This window comes from Zootoca vivipara, chromosome 1 (genome assembly GCF_963506605.1).
Source record: "Zootoca vivipara chromosome 1, rZooViv1.1, whole genome shotgun sequence".
NCBI lineage: Eukaryota > Metazoa > Chordata > Lepidosauria > Squamata > Lacertidae > Zootoca > Zootoca vivipara.
In genome coordinates, this window is record NC_083276.1 from 125317354 (window position 1) to 125333654 (window position 16301).

General features: G+C 44.7%; 1 protein-coding gene across 3 annotated transcripts in view; it reads left to right on the forward strand.

The window, feature by feature from the left end:
* Positions 1-15510, forward strand: part of KIAA2012 (KIAA2012 ortholog) — a 75779-nt gene extending 60269 nt beyond the window's left edge. For all 3 annotated transcript variants that reach the window (XM_035137391.2, XM_060281829.1, XM_060281835.1), the window contains 8 exons: positions 1864-1957; positions 3418-3622; positions 4528-4654; positions 7391-7782; positions 10064-10272; positions 11458-11630; positions 13245-13464; positions 14114-15510. In XM_035137391.2, the coding sequence (XP_034993282.2) occupies positions 1864-1957; positions 3418-3622; positions 4528-4654; positions 7391-7782; positions 10064-10272; positions 11458-11630; positions 13245-13464; positions 14114-14261 (1568 nt within the window). In that variant the 3' untranslated portion in view covers positions 14262-15510. The remainder of the gene's footprint in view (positions 1-1863; positions 1958-3417; positions 3623-4527; positions 4655-7390; positions 7783-10063; positions 10273-11457; positions 11631-13244; positions 13465-14113) is intronic.
* Positions 15511-16301: the final 791 nt, after the last annotated feature.

Below are 16301 nucleotides of genomic sequence, written 5' to 3' on the forward strand. Positions count from 1 at the left end.
CTAAACCCCCCTTTTTTCTTCTTCTTCTTCTTCTTCTTTTTGCTCTGGAGCTTTCCCTGCAGAAACCTGCTCTTTAAAGTTTAGTTGGAGCAAATGCAAGCCATAGAAAACTCAAACTGATGTTTGCTCCAGTTGAGTGCTAAAAAGTGGGTTAGCATTTGCAATAATCATTCTGTTTCTTTGCATGTTTGTGAGTCAGGAGCTAACTCAACTCAGCGTCATTTGACTCTGGGGCTTTTGGTGCTCTAGAATGTACTTTGGAAACTACCGCAAGAAAGATGTATGCATTCCCCAGTGATGTTTTACTTACCTTCTGCATCAGAGCTTTCCAAACTGTGTGTCGCAACATGTTAGTGTGTCGGCTGCTGTGTGTAGGTGTGTTGTGTGAATGCTCCCTGCCCTCCTCCCGGGGCTGGAAAGGGGTTAGTTTAACCTCCAGTTTGCTAGTAAAACTGAATTACTGTGTCTCGAAATGATGCATGTCCATAAAGTGTGTCACCAATGTGAAAGGTTTGGAAAGCTCTGTTCTACATCATTTCAGTTACATTCTGCATCGTGTAGATGTAGAAACAGGGTCAAATACCGGCAGGATATGAAACAGTGCAGCATCTGAACTAAGAACTGATGGCGGGTGTTCAGCGGGATCAGTAAAATGAACTACAAACCCCAAAGTTTGGAATCCCCTCCAAACCGGTGCCAAACTTTTGCAGTACTTCTGTGTTTTGCAGCGAAAACCCCCACATTTTGCAGCACCCCGCAAACTGAGCAATTGATAGATCAAACGCGGGGGATCCCACATTTTGGGGTTCGTAGTTAATGTTAAGTACAAACCCTCTGTTTGATATATTTATTGCTCAGTTTGTGGGGTGCTCCAAAAGGCAGGGTTTTTGCTGCAAAAAAGAAAAAACCCTGCAAAACTTTGGCACATATTTGCAGAGGATCCCAAAGTTTGGGATTTGTAGTTAATGCTCCCCAGTTCGATCTCTTTCCAACTAAGGCCGGCACAACTCATCATCCAAACACAGCCGGCTAGCTGGATGTATTAGGGCTGATCAGATGCTGCAAATTCCCTGTACAGTGGTACCTTGGTTTGCATACGCCTTGGTTTGCATACGTTTTGGATTACAAACACGTCAAACCCGGAAGTGCGTGTCCCAGTTTGCAACCTTTTTTTGGATTACAACCCTCTTTTTGGGGGGATTACTAAAAAAAAAAAATTGGAGGCCCCATCGGCGAAAGTGTGCCTTGGGTTACAACCTGTTTTGGTTTACAAACAGACTTCTGGAACGGATTATGGTTGTAAACCAGGGGTCAGCAACCTTTTCCAGCCATGGCCTGGTCCTCCGTCCTTCAGACCATATGATGGGCCGGACTATTATGGGGGGGGGCTGAACGAATTCCTATGCCCCACAAATAACCCAGAGATGCATTTTAAATAAAAGCACACATTCTACTCATGTAAAAATACCAGGCAGGCCCCACAAATAACCCAGAGATGCATTTTAAATAAAAGCACACATTCTACTCATGTAAAAATACCAGGCAGGCCCCACAAATAACCCAGAGATGCATTTTAATTAAAAGGACACATTCTACTCATGTAAAAGCACGCTGATTCCTGGACCGTCCTGGATTGAGAAGACGATTGGGCCGCATTCGGCCCATAGGCCTTAGGTTGCCTACCTGTTGTAAACCAAGGTACCACTGCATTTGCAAAAATAATAATACAACAATGGAGCTTTATCACCCCCTGGTGGCTGAACAGACATTGGCCGTAGTCTATATATTCTGCTTTGTATGTTGCCAAGGCCTGTTCTACCTTAACGTGTAACATACAAGTTTTTTGCTCTGTCCCCACTGCAGATACAGAAAAACAACTGGATAATTTGCCCCAGTCAGCTAGCCTCTCACACCTGGAACCACACATTGCCCATCCCAGGATTTCTGCACCAGATAGGTAAGTATATGAAATGGGACAGCCGCTAGCATTTCCAAGGGCTGAGTCTCTCATGGAATTCTACTCAATATTGATGCAGAGCAGAACTCCAACGTATAATTAGCAGAGTAAAAACTTAAACACGTTGTGGGATCCCCCCAAAAAATAGACTAGAGGCAATTGGATTTCATCCACCAGAGCTTTACTGCTGCTGAAGGCATGTGAGCATAATGGTCACAAATCCAATACATTCAGGACTGGCGCTGTCCATAAGAAATCCAGCTACAGCAGACTTAAACTTAATGGTAACTTAGAAGTCTAAACCTTAACACTATATACAGAACACCACACCAGAAGGAAAGAGAGACAGAAAGAGAAAGTGTGGAACCCAGGCTCCTTCCAGCTTCTTGTTATAGTCCGCATGACCTTGACTGAGATAGCAAAACCAGTTTAAGCCAGCTGTACTCAGCTTCTCTGAAGGAATAACCAAACATAACCTTTTGTATCTCATTTGGACAGGTTCATTAGCAAAATAAGAGCTCTGTTATGGCATCGTCTTGGCCCAAAGCAAGGGAGACAAGTAAATCTTGAATTCTAGTAAACCTCCAGGCAAAAGAGATGGATCTCTTATGTATTCTGGGCCCAAGCTGCTGCAGTCTCTCTATGTCCCAAACAGCACCTGGATTCTGGAAGGCCATAGAAAGCCAGCGTGGGTGCTAGGACATGGATGGGTTTGGGGATCCTTCACAATGGGTGACTGTTAGGTGCACCACGAGACTTTTGAGATGCTGAGATGAAAGGGGCATCCTTTTTATTATTAACCGTGGAGAAAAGTCTTGGGACTACCATTAAAGGCACAGGAGAATAGTCCTTCCTTTTTGCAGTAGCGAGGAGGACAAGAAAAGGAAGGCAGCTCTGCCCATTACAATTACATGAGTTGTGCCTCGTGGGGTTTCGTAGCTTGCAGGCAAATAAAAACAAACTTAATGTGGGCTGTTTCGGGGGCAGCAGGTAGGTAGCATCAAAAGATTCCATTTTGTTATTGCAGTTTCTTCTTTCCATAGGAAAAGATCCCCTGTTTACCGAGCATTCATCCTGACTTGCTTACACGGAGGACACAGGAAGCCCGCTTTTCATTGAGCATTTGTTCTGATTTGTTGGCGGGGAGGGGACACAGCAATGAGCCACTCATCCTGATTTGCTTGCACAGAGGTTTTATACACCATCCCATCATTGGCTTGTTTATTCCACTTTTTATTGCATTTTCCCCCAACTGCAAAAAGTCTTTCTGATAAAAGCGGATTTGTCACGAGCAGGACAGAGTGCTTTAACCCACTTTAACTGTGCAAACCTACATTTCTGGAACGCGGTGGAATCCCTTCCACAAAGTGCTCACCATCTGTAGAGGGACCTCTGACAATGTGCCTGTTAAGTTTCCATGCGTTCGTCCCGTCTGATTATTTCATACTGCTTTTTCAAAGGGAGAAGATCTCTGAATCGGACAGCACCAACACAGAGATTCTTGACCGCAGTGCTGAAATTGAGAAGAGCGCAAGAATGGGCCCCCATTCATCTGAAAAACATCAGGTAGAAGAAGATGATGGTGATGATGGTGAAGAAGAAGAAGAAAAAGCAATGTTGCCAGAGAAAACCAGAAAGCCAACTAAGGGCCCTGATCCCAAGGCAGTGAGTGCTAACCATTGTGGAAAAATCTTTATGCAAACTGATCTGGGTCCCCAGGGCAGGGCAAAGTGAGATGGACATTTTAGGGTACCACTAAAGGGAAGCAAATGGTTGATTATTTTGCTTATTATTATATTTACTACTGGGATGGGAGGGTGTTGGTTTTCTGCCTCAGAAACCAGAGCATCTTAGACAACCACTTAAGGCAAGGAGGGCAAGCCCTGCAGATTTTATTGGGCAACAAATCCCATCATCACTGACCATTGGGCCATGCTGCTGGGGCAGATGGGAGATAAAGTCCAACAAGATGGGGGGGCACAGGTTCCCTGTCCCTATTTGGGGGGGGGAAGCAAATAGAGTGCCTGTTAGGGCTGGGTGATATATCGATATATCGCCCAAAACACTTTGAAATCCAGGAAAACCGGGAAGGGCGGGGTATAAATAAAAAAATTATTATTACTATTATTATTATTAATTGTATTTCACTATTCATATACTTCTTAATTGTATTTCAGTTCAACAATTACTTTGATAAAATACATATTTTATTATGTGCAAATGGCTTTAGATACTTATTAGGTCCATAAATTACCATATAGAATATATTCAGCACAAAAAAACCAGCGACAATTTGTTGTTGACAATGGACAGCTGGACATATAAACGCCCCCATTACCTTCAGTAGCTTAGGGCCTCATCAAACCTAATCCCGGCCCTGTTCATGGAAGGCCATCTTACTTGGCTACGAGTGATCACCAAAGAAGAAAAGGAGAACTCTTAACAATCAAATTATGAAATTTCCACCCAAACAAAAATGTGCTATGCTAACCTGTATTTGGTTAAGCACTAAATTTCGTTCTTTTATCCCACCCTGTACTCCACATCCTTTTTTCTTTCTTTACTAACAGGCTGCAAGTGTTGTTGAGGACAAAGCGAAGACAGGGAAGAAGAAGCCTGAATCGGTGAGAAGTGGAGCTGTAGTGAAAGTGCAGAAGAAGACGCTCAAGAAAGATAAACGGACAGATTTTGTTGTAGGTAAAGGAAAAGGCCATTTAAAAACTGAATGTTGTTCCTTTGTGAGGGATTCAACCAGGGGTCAGCAAACTTTTTCAGCAGGGGGCCGGTCCACCGTCCCTCAGACCATGTGGGGGGGGGGGGGCGGACTACTTTTTTTAAAATGAATTCCTATGCCCCACAAATAACCCAGAGATGCATTTTAAATAAAAGGACACATTCTACTCATGTAAAAACAGGCCAGATTTAGAAGGCGATTGAGCCAGATCCGGGCCCCGGGCCTTAGTTTGCCTACCCATGGATTCAACAGTCAACATGCATTTTAAATAAATTAAAAAATGGGTTTCTCCCCAAAGACTCCTGAGAACTGTGATTTGTTATGGGTGCAGGGAATTTTAGCTCTGTGAGGGGTAAGCTACAGTTTCCAGGATTCCTTGGGATGAGTCACATGCCTTAAATATGATTTAAAAGTGTGGTGTGGATCTACCCCAGGCATCCCCAAGCTTCAGCCCTCCAGATGTTTTGGACTACAGTTCCCATCTCTCCCCGACCACTGGTCTTGTTAGCTAGGGATCATGGGAGTTGTAGGCCAAAACATCTGGAGGGCCACAGTTTGGGGATGCCTGATCTACCCGATCTGACAACACTATTCTATGCATGTTTTAAGCAGAAGTTGTCATTGGAATTCTACTCAATATTGATCCAGAGCAGATTCCAATGTATAGTTAGCAGGGTAAAAATTTGAACCAGAGGCCATGAGTCCTTTGGTGTCCCCTATTTTGCACCTGGGGGGACGACAGAGGACGTGATGGTTGGACAGTGTTCTCGAAGCTACGAACATGAGTTTGACCAAACTGCGGGAGGCAGTGGAAGACAGGAGTGCCTGGCGTGCTATGGTCCGTGGGGTCACGAAGAGTCGGACACGACTAAACAACAACAACAACAACAACAACAAATTTTGCGCCTGTGATGGCACTGAGCTCACTAGAGACTGTCATTATTTATTCTTGTGGCACACTAGAAAATCACGTGTGGCACACAGTCTGAGGATTTATGCTGTAGACGGAGGGCCAAACTGCGATGGTATCTTGGTAGCCAGTTTTTCCAAAAAAAGAAAAGAAAAGCCACTTTGGGAAGGTTAAGAACCAACAAGCAGCAAAGGAATGCTTAACCGTTCCAGAAGCCTATCATTTTTCCCTTCCTGGGATCTGTTGCTGCTCATGCGTGCAAAGTTTTTTGCAGCTTCCACATGATGTTGTTGGCATTAAGATTACCCCCCTCCCCCATTATCCCCACCCCATTTAATTCAGATTTACCCTTTCCGTGGAAAATCGACACGTAAAACAAACAAACCCGTTGCCAACAGTCCACTTGTAATATCTCAGCGGCCTGCTTGCAAACTGAGCCCCCATCTGGAAACACCCAAAGAAAAACATTCCCCCCCCCGCCCCCACTTCTCTGCTCTCCATTGCCTTCTCCCCAGGAATTTTTTTTATTTTATCTTATTTATTACATTCTTAAACCACCTTTTTCTTCCAGGGTGCTCAAGGTACACAGTTCTCCTCCTCCCAATTTCCTCCTCACAACAACCCTGTGAGGTAGGTTAGGCTAAGCGATGGTGGGTGGCTCAAGGTCACCCCTTTGAGCTTCCTGGCTGAGTGAGGAATCGAACCCTGATCTCCCGGGTCACAGTCCAACACTCCAACCATTATGCCGCACTTTCTTTTATGTGATATTGGGGTGTGTGGGTGTGTATGTTTATATATAATTGTCCATCCGCTACCATTAAACAAGTACAGTCGTACCTTGGATCCCAAACACCATGGAACTTGGACGTTTTGGCTCCCAAACACCACAAAACTGAAAATGAGAGTTCTTTTTTTAAAAAAATAATAATAAATATTTTTATTGAGAAATTTTTTATGAAGAAAAAGAAAAAAACATATCTTACCATATCAAATATTTACAGCATATACACAAGAAAAAAGACAAATAGTAAATGTACAAATCAAAGTAATCAATAAATCTAACTTAATTTCCCTCGTGGACTTCCTCGTGCCCCCTATTGAGCGATTCATTGTATATCCTTTCTCGCAGGTTCTATTCATATTTTATATCCAAAATTACCATTATCTCCATTTCTTTAAACTTTAAGGTCCATTATATAATTCTATTCTATATTTCAAAAAATATCTCCCTTAGTTCTCAACCTGCAACATACACAATTGCTTATATTTCTTTTCATATATCAGTTTTACAATATTTTTTATAATATATTCTAAATTTCTTGCATTCTTCTTCCGTCTTCTCCTCTCCTCGATCGCGTAGTCTTCCGGTCAGGTCAGCAAGTTCCATATAGTCCAACATTTTCATTTGCCGAAAATGAGTGTTCTGATTTGCAAACGTTCTTTGGAATCCGAACGTCCAATGGGGCTTCCAATTGGCTGCAGGAGCTTCTTGCATCCAATTAGAAGCCGCGCTTAGCTTTCCAAACGTTTTGCAAGTCGAACAGATTTTTTAAAAATGCTGGGGCCAAACCATGTGTTATACAAATACAGCCATACCAGATTCCGTTTGACTTCCAAGGTACGACTGTATTTGTATAACACATAGTTTGGCCCTAGCATTTTTATTTTTTTATTTTTTTTAAAGACTTGATATTTGGAATGCCCATAAAACCTTGTGCAATAGTTTCACGAGATAATCTCAGACGCAGCTCCTGTGTCATACCTTGTGCCTGTGTTCATCTTTTTGCAGGGAAACCAAAACAGAAGAAGGCTGTTGGGAAAACGGTTCCTTATTCCAAAGAGAAGTCAGCAGGTGTCAAAAGATCGGAGGCTGCAGAGGACTCAAACCAGGATGAAGAAAAAGGGGATGCAGCTGCTGAAATAGAGAAGATCAGTTCTCTTGTAGAAGGAGAAGGAGGAGACGAAGATGAAAAGGGAGGCTTTTCTGATCAAAGCCCTCCTTCTTCCAGCCCTCTCAGGGAAGAATCCCTCTTGCCACTTGAAGAAGGTGAAGAACCTTCTGCTGAAGATGTTCTCCATCCTTCTGGACCTCAAGCCATTCCTGCTGATGAGACAGCTGCTGTTGCCCCTGCAGATGATGGCTCCCAGCCTGACACAACTCTGAGCAATGACCCTCCAGAGGTAAGCAATGTCATTTTCCTGAAGGAGCTGCTTTCTGAATTCATTCTTGAACCGTTTAGGAGCGGAGGTGTCAGATCCACGCAACCAGGAAGACCCATGCAGCCAGGCCAACACACATGTTCTCGCCATCCATAAGCTTTCTCGCAGGTGTGCATGCCCAGACGCGGTTTTCGGCTTCTGGACATGCGCAGAAGCGATTTCCAGAGCCCCGGAAATGGGCAGAGCAGCGCCGAAAATCGCTTCTGTGCATGTCCGGCGTATGTCCAGCCCATGTCCGTGGGAATGATCCGGCCCATGGATGGAAAATGTTGCCGACGCCTGCATTAAATGCATATACAGTGGTACCTCTACTTACGAATTTAATGCGTTCCAAACGCACATTTGTAAGTAGTAAAAAATTGTAAGTCGAATCCCATAGGAATGCATTGGGAGAAAAAATTCGTAAGTAGAAAAAATCCTATCTAAAAATTTGTAAGTAGAAAAAATCCTATCTAAACCGCATCCAAGATGGCGGACGGAGCTCCATTCGTAAGTAGAAACATTCGTAAGTAGAAACATTCGTAAGTAGAGGTACCACTGTAAGTGCTTTCAATGTGGATTGGTAGTAGGTGATTCTTAAAGCTGATACTTGAAAGGGTGGTGATTTTCCCTGGGACCACAATGTGTAGGGAGGGGGGAGGTTTAGCTCTTCCCTCCCCAGCTGTGATCCCTATCAAAATCCCACCCCCACCTCTTGCAGGGCAAATCCCTTAAAATGAAAGTGTCCATTGGTGCCAGGAAGCTGTTTTTCTAAGAGTAATTTCCACCAGTGAGCAGGAGTATGCTGAGGGTTGTGGCTGGAAGGGCAATGTGGCTTCCCTCCATACATTATGAACCCCCCTTTCAGTACAGTGGTACCTTGGTTTACGAACACCTCGGTTTACGAATTTCCAGTTTACAAACACTCCTAACCCAGAAGTTAGTAAACCAAGGTGCCTGAGGCCTACTGAGCGTCCGATACCTTCGGAGAGGCCGGGCCTTCGCTCCAATGGCTCCCAGAGGCCGGGGAGTGTTTCCACAACTGGGAAATAAAAAAATTCCTTCAGTAGCACCTTAAAGACCAACTAAGTTTATATTTTGGTATGAGCTTTCGTGTGCATGCACACTTCTTCAGATACACTAGAAACAGTAGTGTCAGACCCTATATATATACAGAGGGTGGTGGGGGTGGGTGGGAATGGGAGATGGGCTGATGGGAGTGGTAAACCTGTAGATGGGTGTTAATGGCTGCTGATGGCTGCAATTAGTCCTGGGCTGCAATTAGTCCTGGGCTGTAGCCCACAACTGGGCTACAGCCACAGAAGCGCTCCCCGGCCTCCGTGAAGGCATCAGAGTGAAGCCCCAGCCTCCACGAAGGCATCGGAGTCGGAGCCAGGACTTCGTTCTGATGCCTCCCAGAGGCCAGGGAGCGCTTCCGCAACTGGGCTGCAGTTCCGTTAAATTGCTGGAAGCGCTCCGTTAAATTGCTGCTTTAGGGGTTTTTTTCATCGTCTAGAACGGATTAATCCACTTTCCATTACTTTCAATGGGAAAGTTTGCTTCAGTTTATGAACGCTTCGGTTTATGAACAGACTTCCGGAACCAATTCTGTTCATAAAACAAAGTACCACTGTATTACTTTTTTAAAAAACCCACTGGCTAAGGTTGCATGCTATGGATTTATTGGAATGTGTTCAGTTAGGCCTCGAGGCTCATGGTCACTCTTCTTAGAAATGTATGGCCAAGGAAAAGCTACTTGAATATGTCTAGGAAAAGGCACCACAGATCTCTAGTACTCTCTCCTTAAATGACAACTGACCTTGGAATGCTCAGAAGCTTCCTGAACTTTCAGGGGCACAGAGAGAGCCAAACAACTTTCATTCCGTTTTCCGAAAAACAAGAGGCACGCTTGTTCTCTACTAGTCAACCTTAATGGCATAAAGGGGGAGGCTGCTTCCACACAGTTTACATATCAGTTTTCCTGAAGAAATGGTAGATCCCGATTAAAGGGGGGGAATATGGGGTGGCATTTGAAGGCAGACCACGCAGTGTGCACCGAGTTCACCATAAACTGCTGCATGGAAGCATCTTGAGTCACAGCAAAGGCAAACGCCACATGGTTAACGATGTCAAAAGAGCCCTGCTGGATTGGGCCCAAGGCCCATCTCGTTCAGCATCCTGTTCTCCTAGCAGCCAACCAGATTGCCTCCAGGGAAACCCTTGAGCTGAACAACAGCACACTCCCCCCCTTTGTGTTTCGCAGCCACTGGACCCGCCTCGGAACAAGCAGGAGGAGAAACTCTCACGAGAGCAAATGATAGCCGACAGGGCAGAGAAGAGGCGGCTTGCGGTGGAGAGAAAACGAAGGGAGCAGGAAGAGCGGAAGCGGAAGGAGCAGGAAGAGCAGGAGAGGATGGAGAGGATGAAAGAAGAACTGGAACAGGAGCAGCAGAAGAGGATGGCAGAGATGCGGTTAGTGAGGGAGGGGGAAGATGCCCACCATCAGGGCAGGAGAATGAGCAGGAAACACACACACCCTCTCCAAGTGTAGGAGGGCCAACTTGCCATAGGAACCACAGATATCTGGCAGCCTGCAGCGTATCTTCAGTGTCCTACAATACTTCCTGCATTTCTTCCAACACCCAGCCTCCCTCCCTGCATTTCTTCCAACACCCAGTCTCCCTCCCTGCATTTCTTCCAACACCCAGCCTCCCTCCCTGCATCCATTCCTTCAGATACATAGATATTCTTTATTGTTTTATAGATGCACATCAGTGCACAAAAATTTATAGTTATTAACTCCATTGCCTCCCCACCCCCGGAGTTCACATTCTGACAGTCAAAAGCGATGTTGCCAATTCAGAAACCTTCATTCAAATTTGCCTTTGCATCAGAATGTGGTACTAACGGTCCTTGTGTAGGCCGTTTACAGCTACATCCCAAACCCAAAGCAAATGAGATCTGACATTTGCAAAACCAAACTTGTAAATATTAAGGGTGATTCAGGTTTCCTGGCAGATTCCCATGCTATACCAGCAAATGATTCCTAGACTTGTCTCCCCTTTATGTAGGCTGAGTCTACACTAATCTGTAAAAACCCTATGAAAGGCTATTTTAAAAAAGTTAAATAGCTCTCAATGCCATTTCCCATTGCCGACAGATCGCTGCTCTGTGGTGCCCTCTGGTGTCGCATTTTTACAATGCATTTATAACATTATAACAGACCAGTGTAGATTCGCCCTATAAAAGTGATGGCCAAACTTGGCTCTCCAGCTGTTTGGGGACTACAGTTCCCATCATCCCTGACCACTAGTCCTGTTAGCTAGGGATGATGGGAGATGTAGTCCCAAAACAGCTGGAGGACCAAGTTTGGTCATCACTGCCCTATAGAAGGCACTGGCTGGCTATCTTGCCCTTTTATTAGAGATGGGATGGGGGACCTGCGGCTCTTCAAATGGTGTTGGGCTTCAGCTCCCACCATCCCCTGACTATGGGCCATGCTGGCTGGGCCTGATGGGAGCTGGAGTCCAGCAACATCTGGGAGGACCACAGATTCTTCATCCCTGTATGCTAAACTTTCCCTTGTCTTGCGGGTCCCCTTGCTTTTGCCTGGCGTGCCCATGACCCTTCCCTCCAATGGACACCTCTTCGTTTTAGTCTAAGGAAACAGCAGCTGGAAGAAGAGCGCCGGCGGCAGGAAGAGGAAGCAGCAAGGCAGCAACAAGCTGCAAAGGCAGCCCAGGAACATGCACGGCACCAACAGGAAGAGCTCCGCAGGAAACTCCTGGAAATGCAGAAGAAGAAGCAGCAGGAAGAGCAAGAACGCGCAGGTACGCCAAGGCAGGCCTTAGTGTCTGGATCTTGATACGATGCCCTCCATGGGCTCCTCCTGTCAGTGTGGCCCCCTATTCTGGGAGCTTATCCACTGGCGCTACAAGCTACTACAGTGGTGCCTCGCTAGACAAATTTAATTCGTTCCATGGGTCTATTCTTATAACGAAAAATTCGTCTAGCAAATCCCATAGGAATGCATTGAAATTTTTTGAATTTTTTTTTTGCCCATAGGAACGCATTAATTGAATTTCAATGCATTCCTATGGGAAACCGTGATTCGCTAGACGAATTTTTCGTAAAACGAATTCGTCTAGCGAGGCAACCTCCGCTAGAAAAATCCTTTCTTTAAGCGAAAATTTCGTCTTACAGGGCGTTCGTTAAGCGAGGCACCACTGTATTTTACATTTTTCACAAAGCCCTTGATTGCCCAGTGCCACGTCATGCTGGGCATTTTAAGATGGCAGCCCTCGTGTGTGTGTGTGTGTGTGTGTGTGCGCTTTTAAATATATTACTATATAATACTAATTGGGTATTCCGCTTATCTCTGGACTTCAAACTGATCACAGCAGCTATCAATTATTATTATTATTATTATTATTATTATTATTATTATTAATTGAATTTATATACCTCCCTATACCCGGAGGTCTCAGGGCGGTTCACAGAACAAAATCAGAATATAAAAACCACAATATATATAATCAAAATAAAAACAACAACCCAATAACCCGTCTCCAAAAAAGACCACATTGTAAAAGGGCATAGGATGTCAACCAAATAAACCAACGGCCTGGTTAAAAAGGAACATTTTTGCCTGGCACCTAAAGGTGTATAATGAAGGCGCCAGGTAAACCTCCCGGGGGAGAGCATTCCACAGACAGGGGAGCCTGCAGAGAAGGCCCTGTTCTCGTGGTGCCACCTTCCGAACCTCTGAGGCACCAGAAGAAGGGCCTCAGAAGATGATCTCTACATTGGCTCCCAGTACGTTTCCGAGCACAATTAAAAGTGTTGGTGCTGACCTTTAAAGCCCTAAATGGCCTCGGTCCAGTATACCTGAAGGAGCGTCTCCACCTCCATCATTCTGCCCGGAAACTGAGGTCCAGCACCGAGGGCCTTCTGGCGGTTCCCTCGTTGCGAGAAGCCAAGTTGCAGGGAACTAGGCAGAGGGCCTTCTCGGTGGTGGCGCCTACCCTGTGGAACGCCCTCCCAACAGATGTCAAAAAGGAAAACAACTACCAGACTTTTAGAAGACATCTGAAGGCAGCCCTGTTCAGGGAGGCTTTTAATGTTTAATAGATTATTGTGTTTTATTCTTCTGTTGGAGGCTGCCCAGAGTGGCTGGGGAGACCCGGCCAGATGGGCGGGGTATAAATAATAAATTATTAAATTATTATTATTATTATTAAGGTCTGGGTAGGTTCAAATGGAAAGAGGCAGTCCTTGAGGTATTGCGGTCCTGAGCAATTAAAGGCTTTATAGGTCAAAACCACCATTTTGAATTGGGCCCAGAAACTAATTGGTAGCCAGTGCAGTCAGACCGGGATCAGTGTAATATGCTCAAATATGCTTTATTACACCAACTACTATCTATAACTATCTCTTTCCCTTAGAAGCGGAGAAGCGGAGGCAGAAAGAAAGGGAAATGCAGCTGGAAGAGGAACGCCGACTCTTAGCTGAGATGGCAGAAGAGCAGCGCTTGGAGTACGAGAGAAGGAAGCAGGAAGAAGAGGAGCGAGTGAGGCATGAGGCTGAGGAGAGGAGGAGAAGGGAAGAGGAAGAGGCTAGACTTGCATTAGAGGAAGCAAAGAGACAAGCCTTATTACTGGCAAGGTACACAGCTTCGTAAGGGGATTTGTCTGGAACTCTAGAGAATCATTGCCAGGCAAGTGTAGACAAACCACTTGAGGTCCTACTGATTGCCATTAAAGTTCTAAATGGTTGGTCCATGGGGTAAGAAACCTTTGGTCTGCTAGATGTTGATGAAATAGTTGCCATCAGCACCAGGCAGTATGGCCAATGGGCAGAGTTTATGGGAGTTGAAGTTCCCCACACTTGACTTAAAGGATCACTTCTCCCATACCAGCAGCCTTCCTGGTCCTTAAGATCTGTTGGGGAGGTTCTGGCTGGGGCACGACTAGTTTGGCTGTGAAACAGGGCCTTATCTGTGACTGCACCTAGATTATAGGACTCCCTGCCTCTGGAGGTGAGAACCTGGCCTCTTGTCTCCTTACCATCTGGTCGAGACATTCTTAGGCATTTGATTTCAGTGTTTTAATGGATTGAGGCCCCTTGGTTTTTAAGCTGCTTTTGGCCTGCCTTACCTAGGTCTGATTTAGTGTTTCATTGTATTATGTCATTAGTTGTGTGGTTTTTTTTTAAAAAAAATATTGTAAACCACCCTAAGGACAAGTTATATACACTTTACAAAAGAATGTAATGGCCTGTGTTCACTGATATTCATCCACCTCTCTGCTTTCAGACAAAGGGCGGACTTGGAGAAGGAGAAGGAATTCCAATATAAGCTGCTTGTGGAAGCTGAGGGGCTAGAACGAAGGCTGGCGATTTCACGCCCATGGGTTTATTCGTATTTCCAGCATCCTTTTTTAAATGTGGGAGATGAGGATTAAAGAGCGAGAACTTTTCCCAAGGACAACTCGCAGCCGCGTAGCTGTGGTCTTCTCGCCTTACTCCAAAATGTCAGCATCCCGTTATTCACTTGTTTTTAATTCAATAGAGGCTGTTAATCCACATGATGAGTGCCGTTGCCTTCTGACTAATCACCTTGCAGATTCCCAGTCAAAAGCTATTGCCAAGCCCTCTTTCTAAAACAAGCAAGAGAGGGGAGAAATGGCTTCATCTGGACCACTGGGCAATTTTGGACACTGGACATTGTCGGCAAGACGACCTGAGGTCTTCACAAGCCTGGAGAACCCACCATTGGAGAAGCCGTCAATGAAATCGAATGAAAGTTGCACTCCGTGTTCTAAAGCAGGAGCAGCAGACTGGTGAGTCATAGGAAACATGTGGACTGCAAGTTAGCTTTGTCTAGACCAGGCATCCCCAAATTGTGGCCCTCCAGATGTTTTGGCCTACAACTCCCATGATCCCTAGCTAACAGGACCAGTTGTCGGGGAAGATGGGAATTGTAGTCCAAAACATCTGGAGGGCCGAAGTTTGGGGATGTCTGGTCTAGACAACCCCCTGCCCCAATTCACTAGTTTTGCGCTTTCTCGAGGCCAGAGACAAGGAGCCTGTGATCTTCCAGATGTTGAGATTGTGGCTTCACTCATCCCTGAACATTGGCCATGCTGATTGGTATGGGAGGGAGTCCAACGACGTTCAATTCAGAGCGGCCTCGCCGTATGATGAAGATTGCGATCCAAGTAGTGTCACACAAATGTCACCCTACGCTTCAGAATGGGGTACAGGTATAAAAATGATAAAAAACAGATCAATCCCGAGTTCACGAAGAAGAGATAAAACACCCAAGTGGGATTCATCCATCCAGGCTGATTAAATGAGTTTCCTACAAATCCCTGAGGAACAGAGACAAGTTTTAATCTGGCAGTATTGACACCAACCATGCTTCTGAGAAGTCAGGCCTACAAATGGGAAACCATTGCAGAGAAGACCCTTTCCCATGTCAACTCATGTGATTTGTAATCCAGTAACACCTAGCAGGGCTCTATGAGCCACCAGCTTGTAGAAACTGGAAATGGAACAGGATGCAAAATCCTGGCTCGCTCATTTCTACAGAACATGGGGGCAACTGATACCTATGAGCTATCTGGGTTATTCATTCGAGTGGCAGCGGCACTGTGGCCCAGGAAGAAGAGGAGAACATCAGGTGCCAGGCTAAAAACACATTTCCGTTCACTTTTCTTTTTTTTCTTTTTCTTTTTCTTTCTTTTTTTTTTGAAAAAAGCTTTATTGATTACTACCAATCACCACACAAAACCTACAAAAGAAAAAAAAATGAAGACAAGAAAAAACCATCAAAGAAAATCAGCAACAAATAAAAACATGAAAGCTACGAAATGTATATGTGTGTCCATTCAATTAATCAGCATCTAAAATACAACAGCTAGTTACCCCCCCCTCCCCCCACCCCTTTCCCTTCTTCTCAACCTTCACTAAACTGTCTTATCAGTTCTCCTTCTTGTTTGTATCTGCACCTTTTGGTTCCTATTCTTACAACATATTCTTTATTTCACTACTCCTCTACCATTTTTTTACCTTCTTTCAACGTTATTTCTTTATTTCTACCTTTTATATCTTATTTCTTTCTCTTTTCTTGTTCCTCTCTCTCTGCCATAATTTCACTTGAGCGTTTAACGATTCTGTACTAGGTTTGGTTTTTCCGCCTGGCACCCAATATAGTCTATAAATAATTTCCAATTTTTCGCACTATCTTCTTCCTTTATTCCCTTTACTTCCTCATATCTTTTGGCCAAATTACAATAATTCATTACTTTGATTTGCCAATCCTCCTTAGTTGGAACCTTTTGAGATTTCCATTCCTTTGCTATTAATAATCTTGCTGCCGCTGTGGCGTAACTTATCAAGCATCTATCCTGTGGTTTAATATCTTCCCCTAGCATGCCTAGTAGAAAAATTTCCGGTTTTTTCTTAAATGAATATTTCACTATTTTTTTTAATTCCCTATA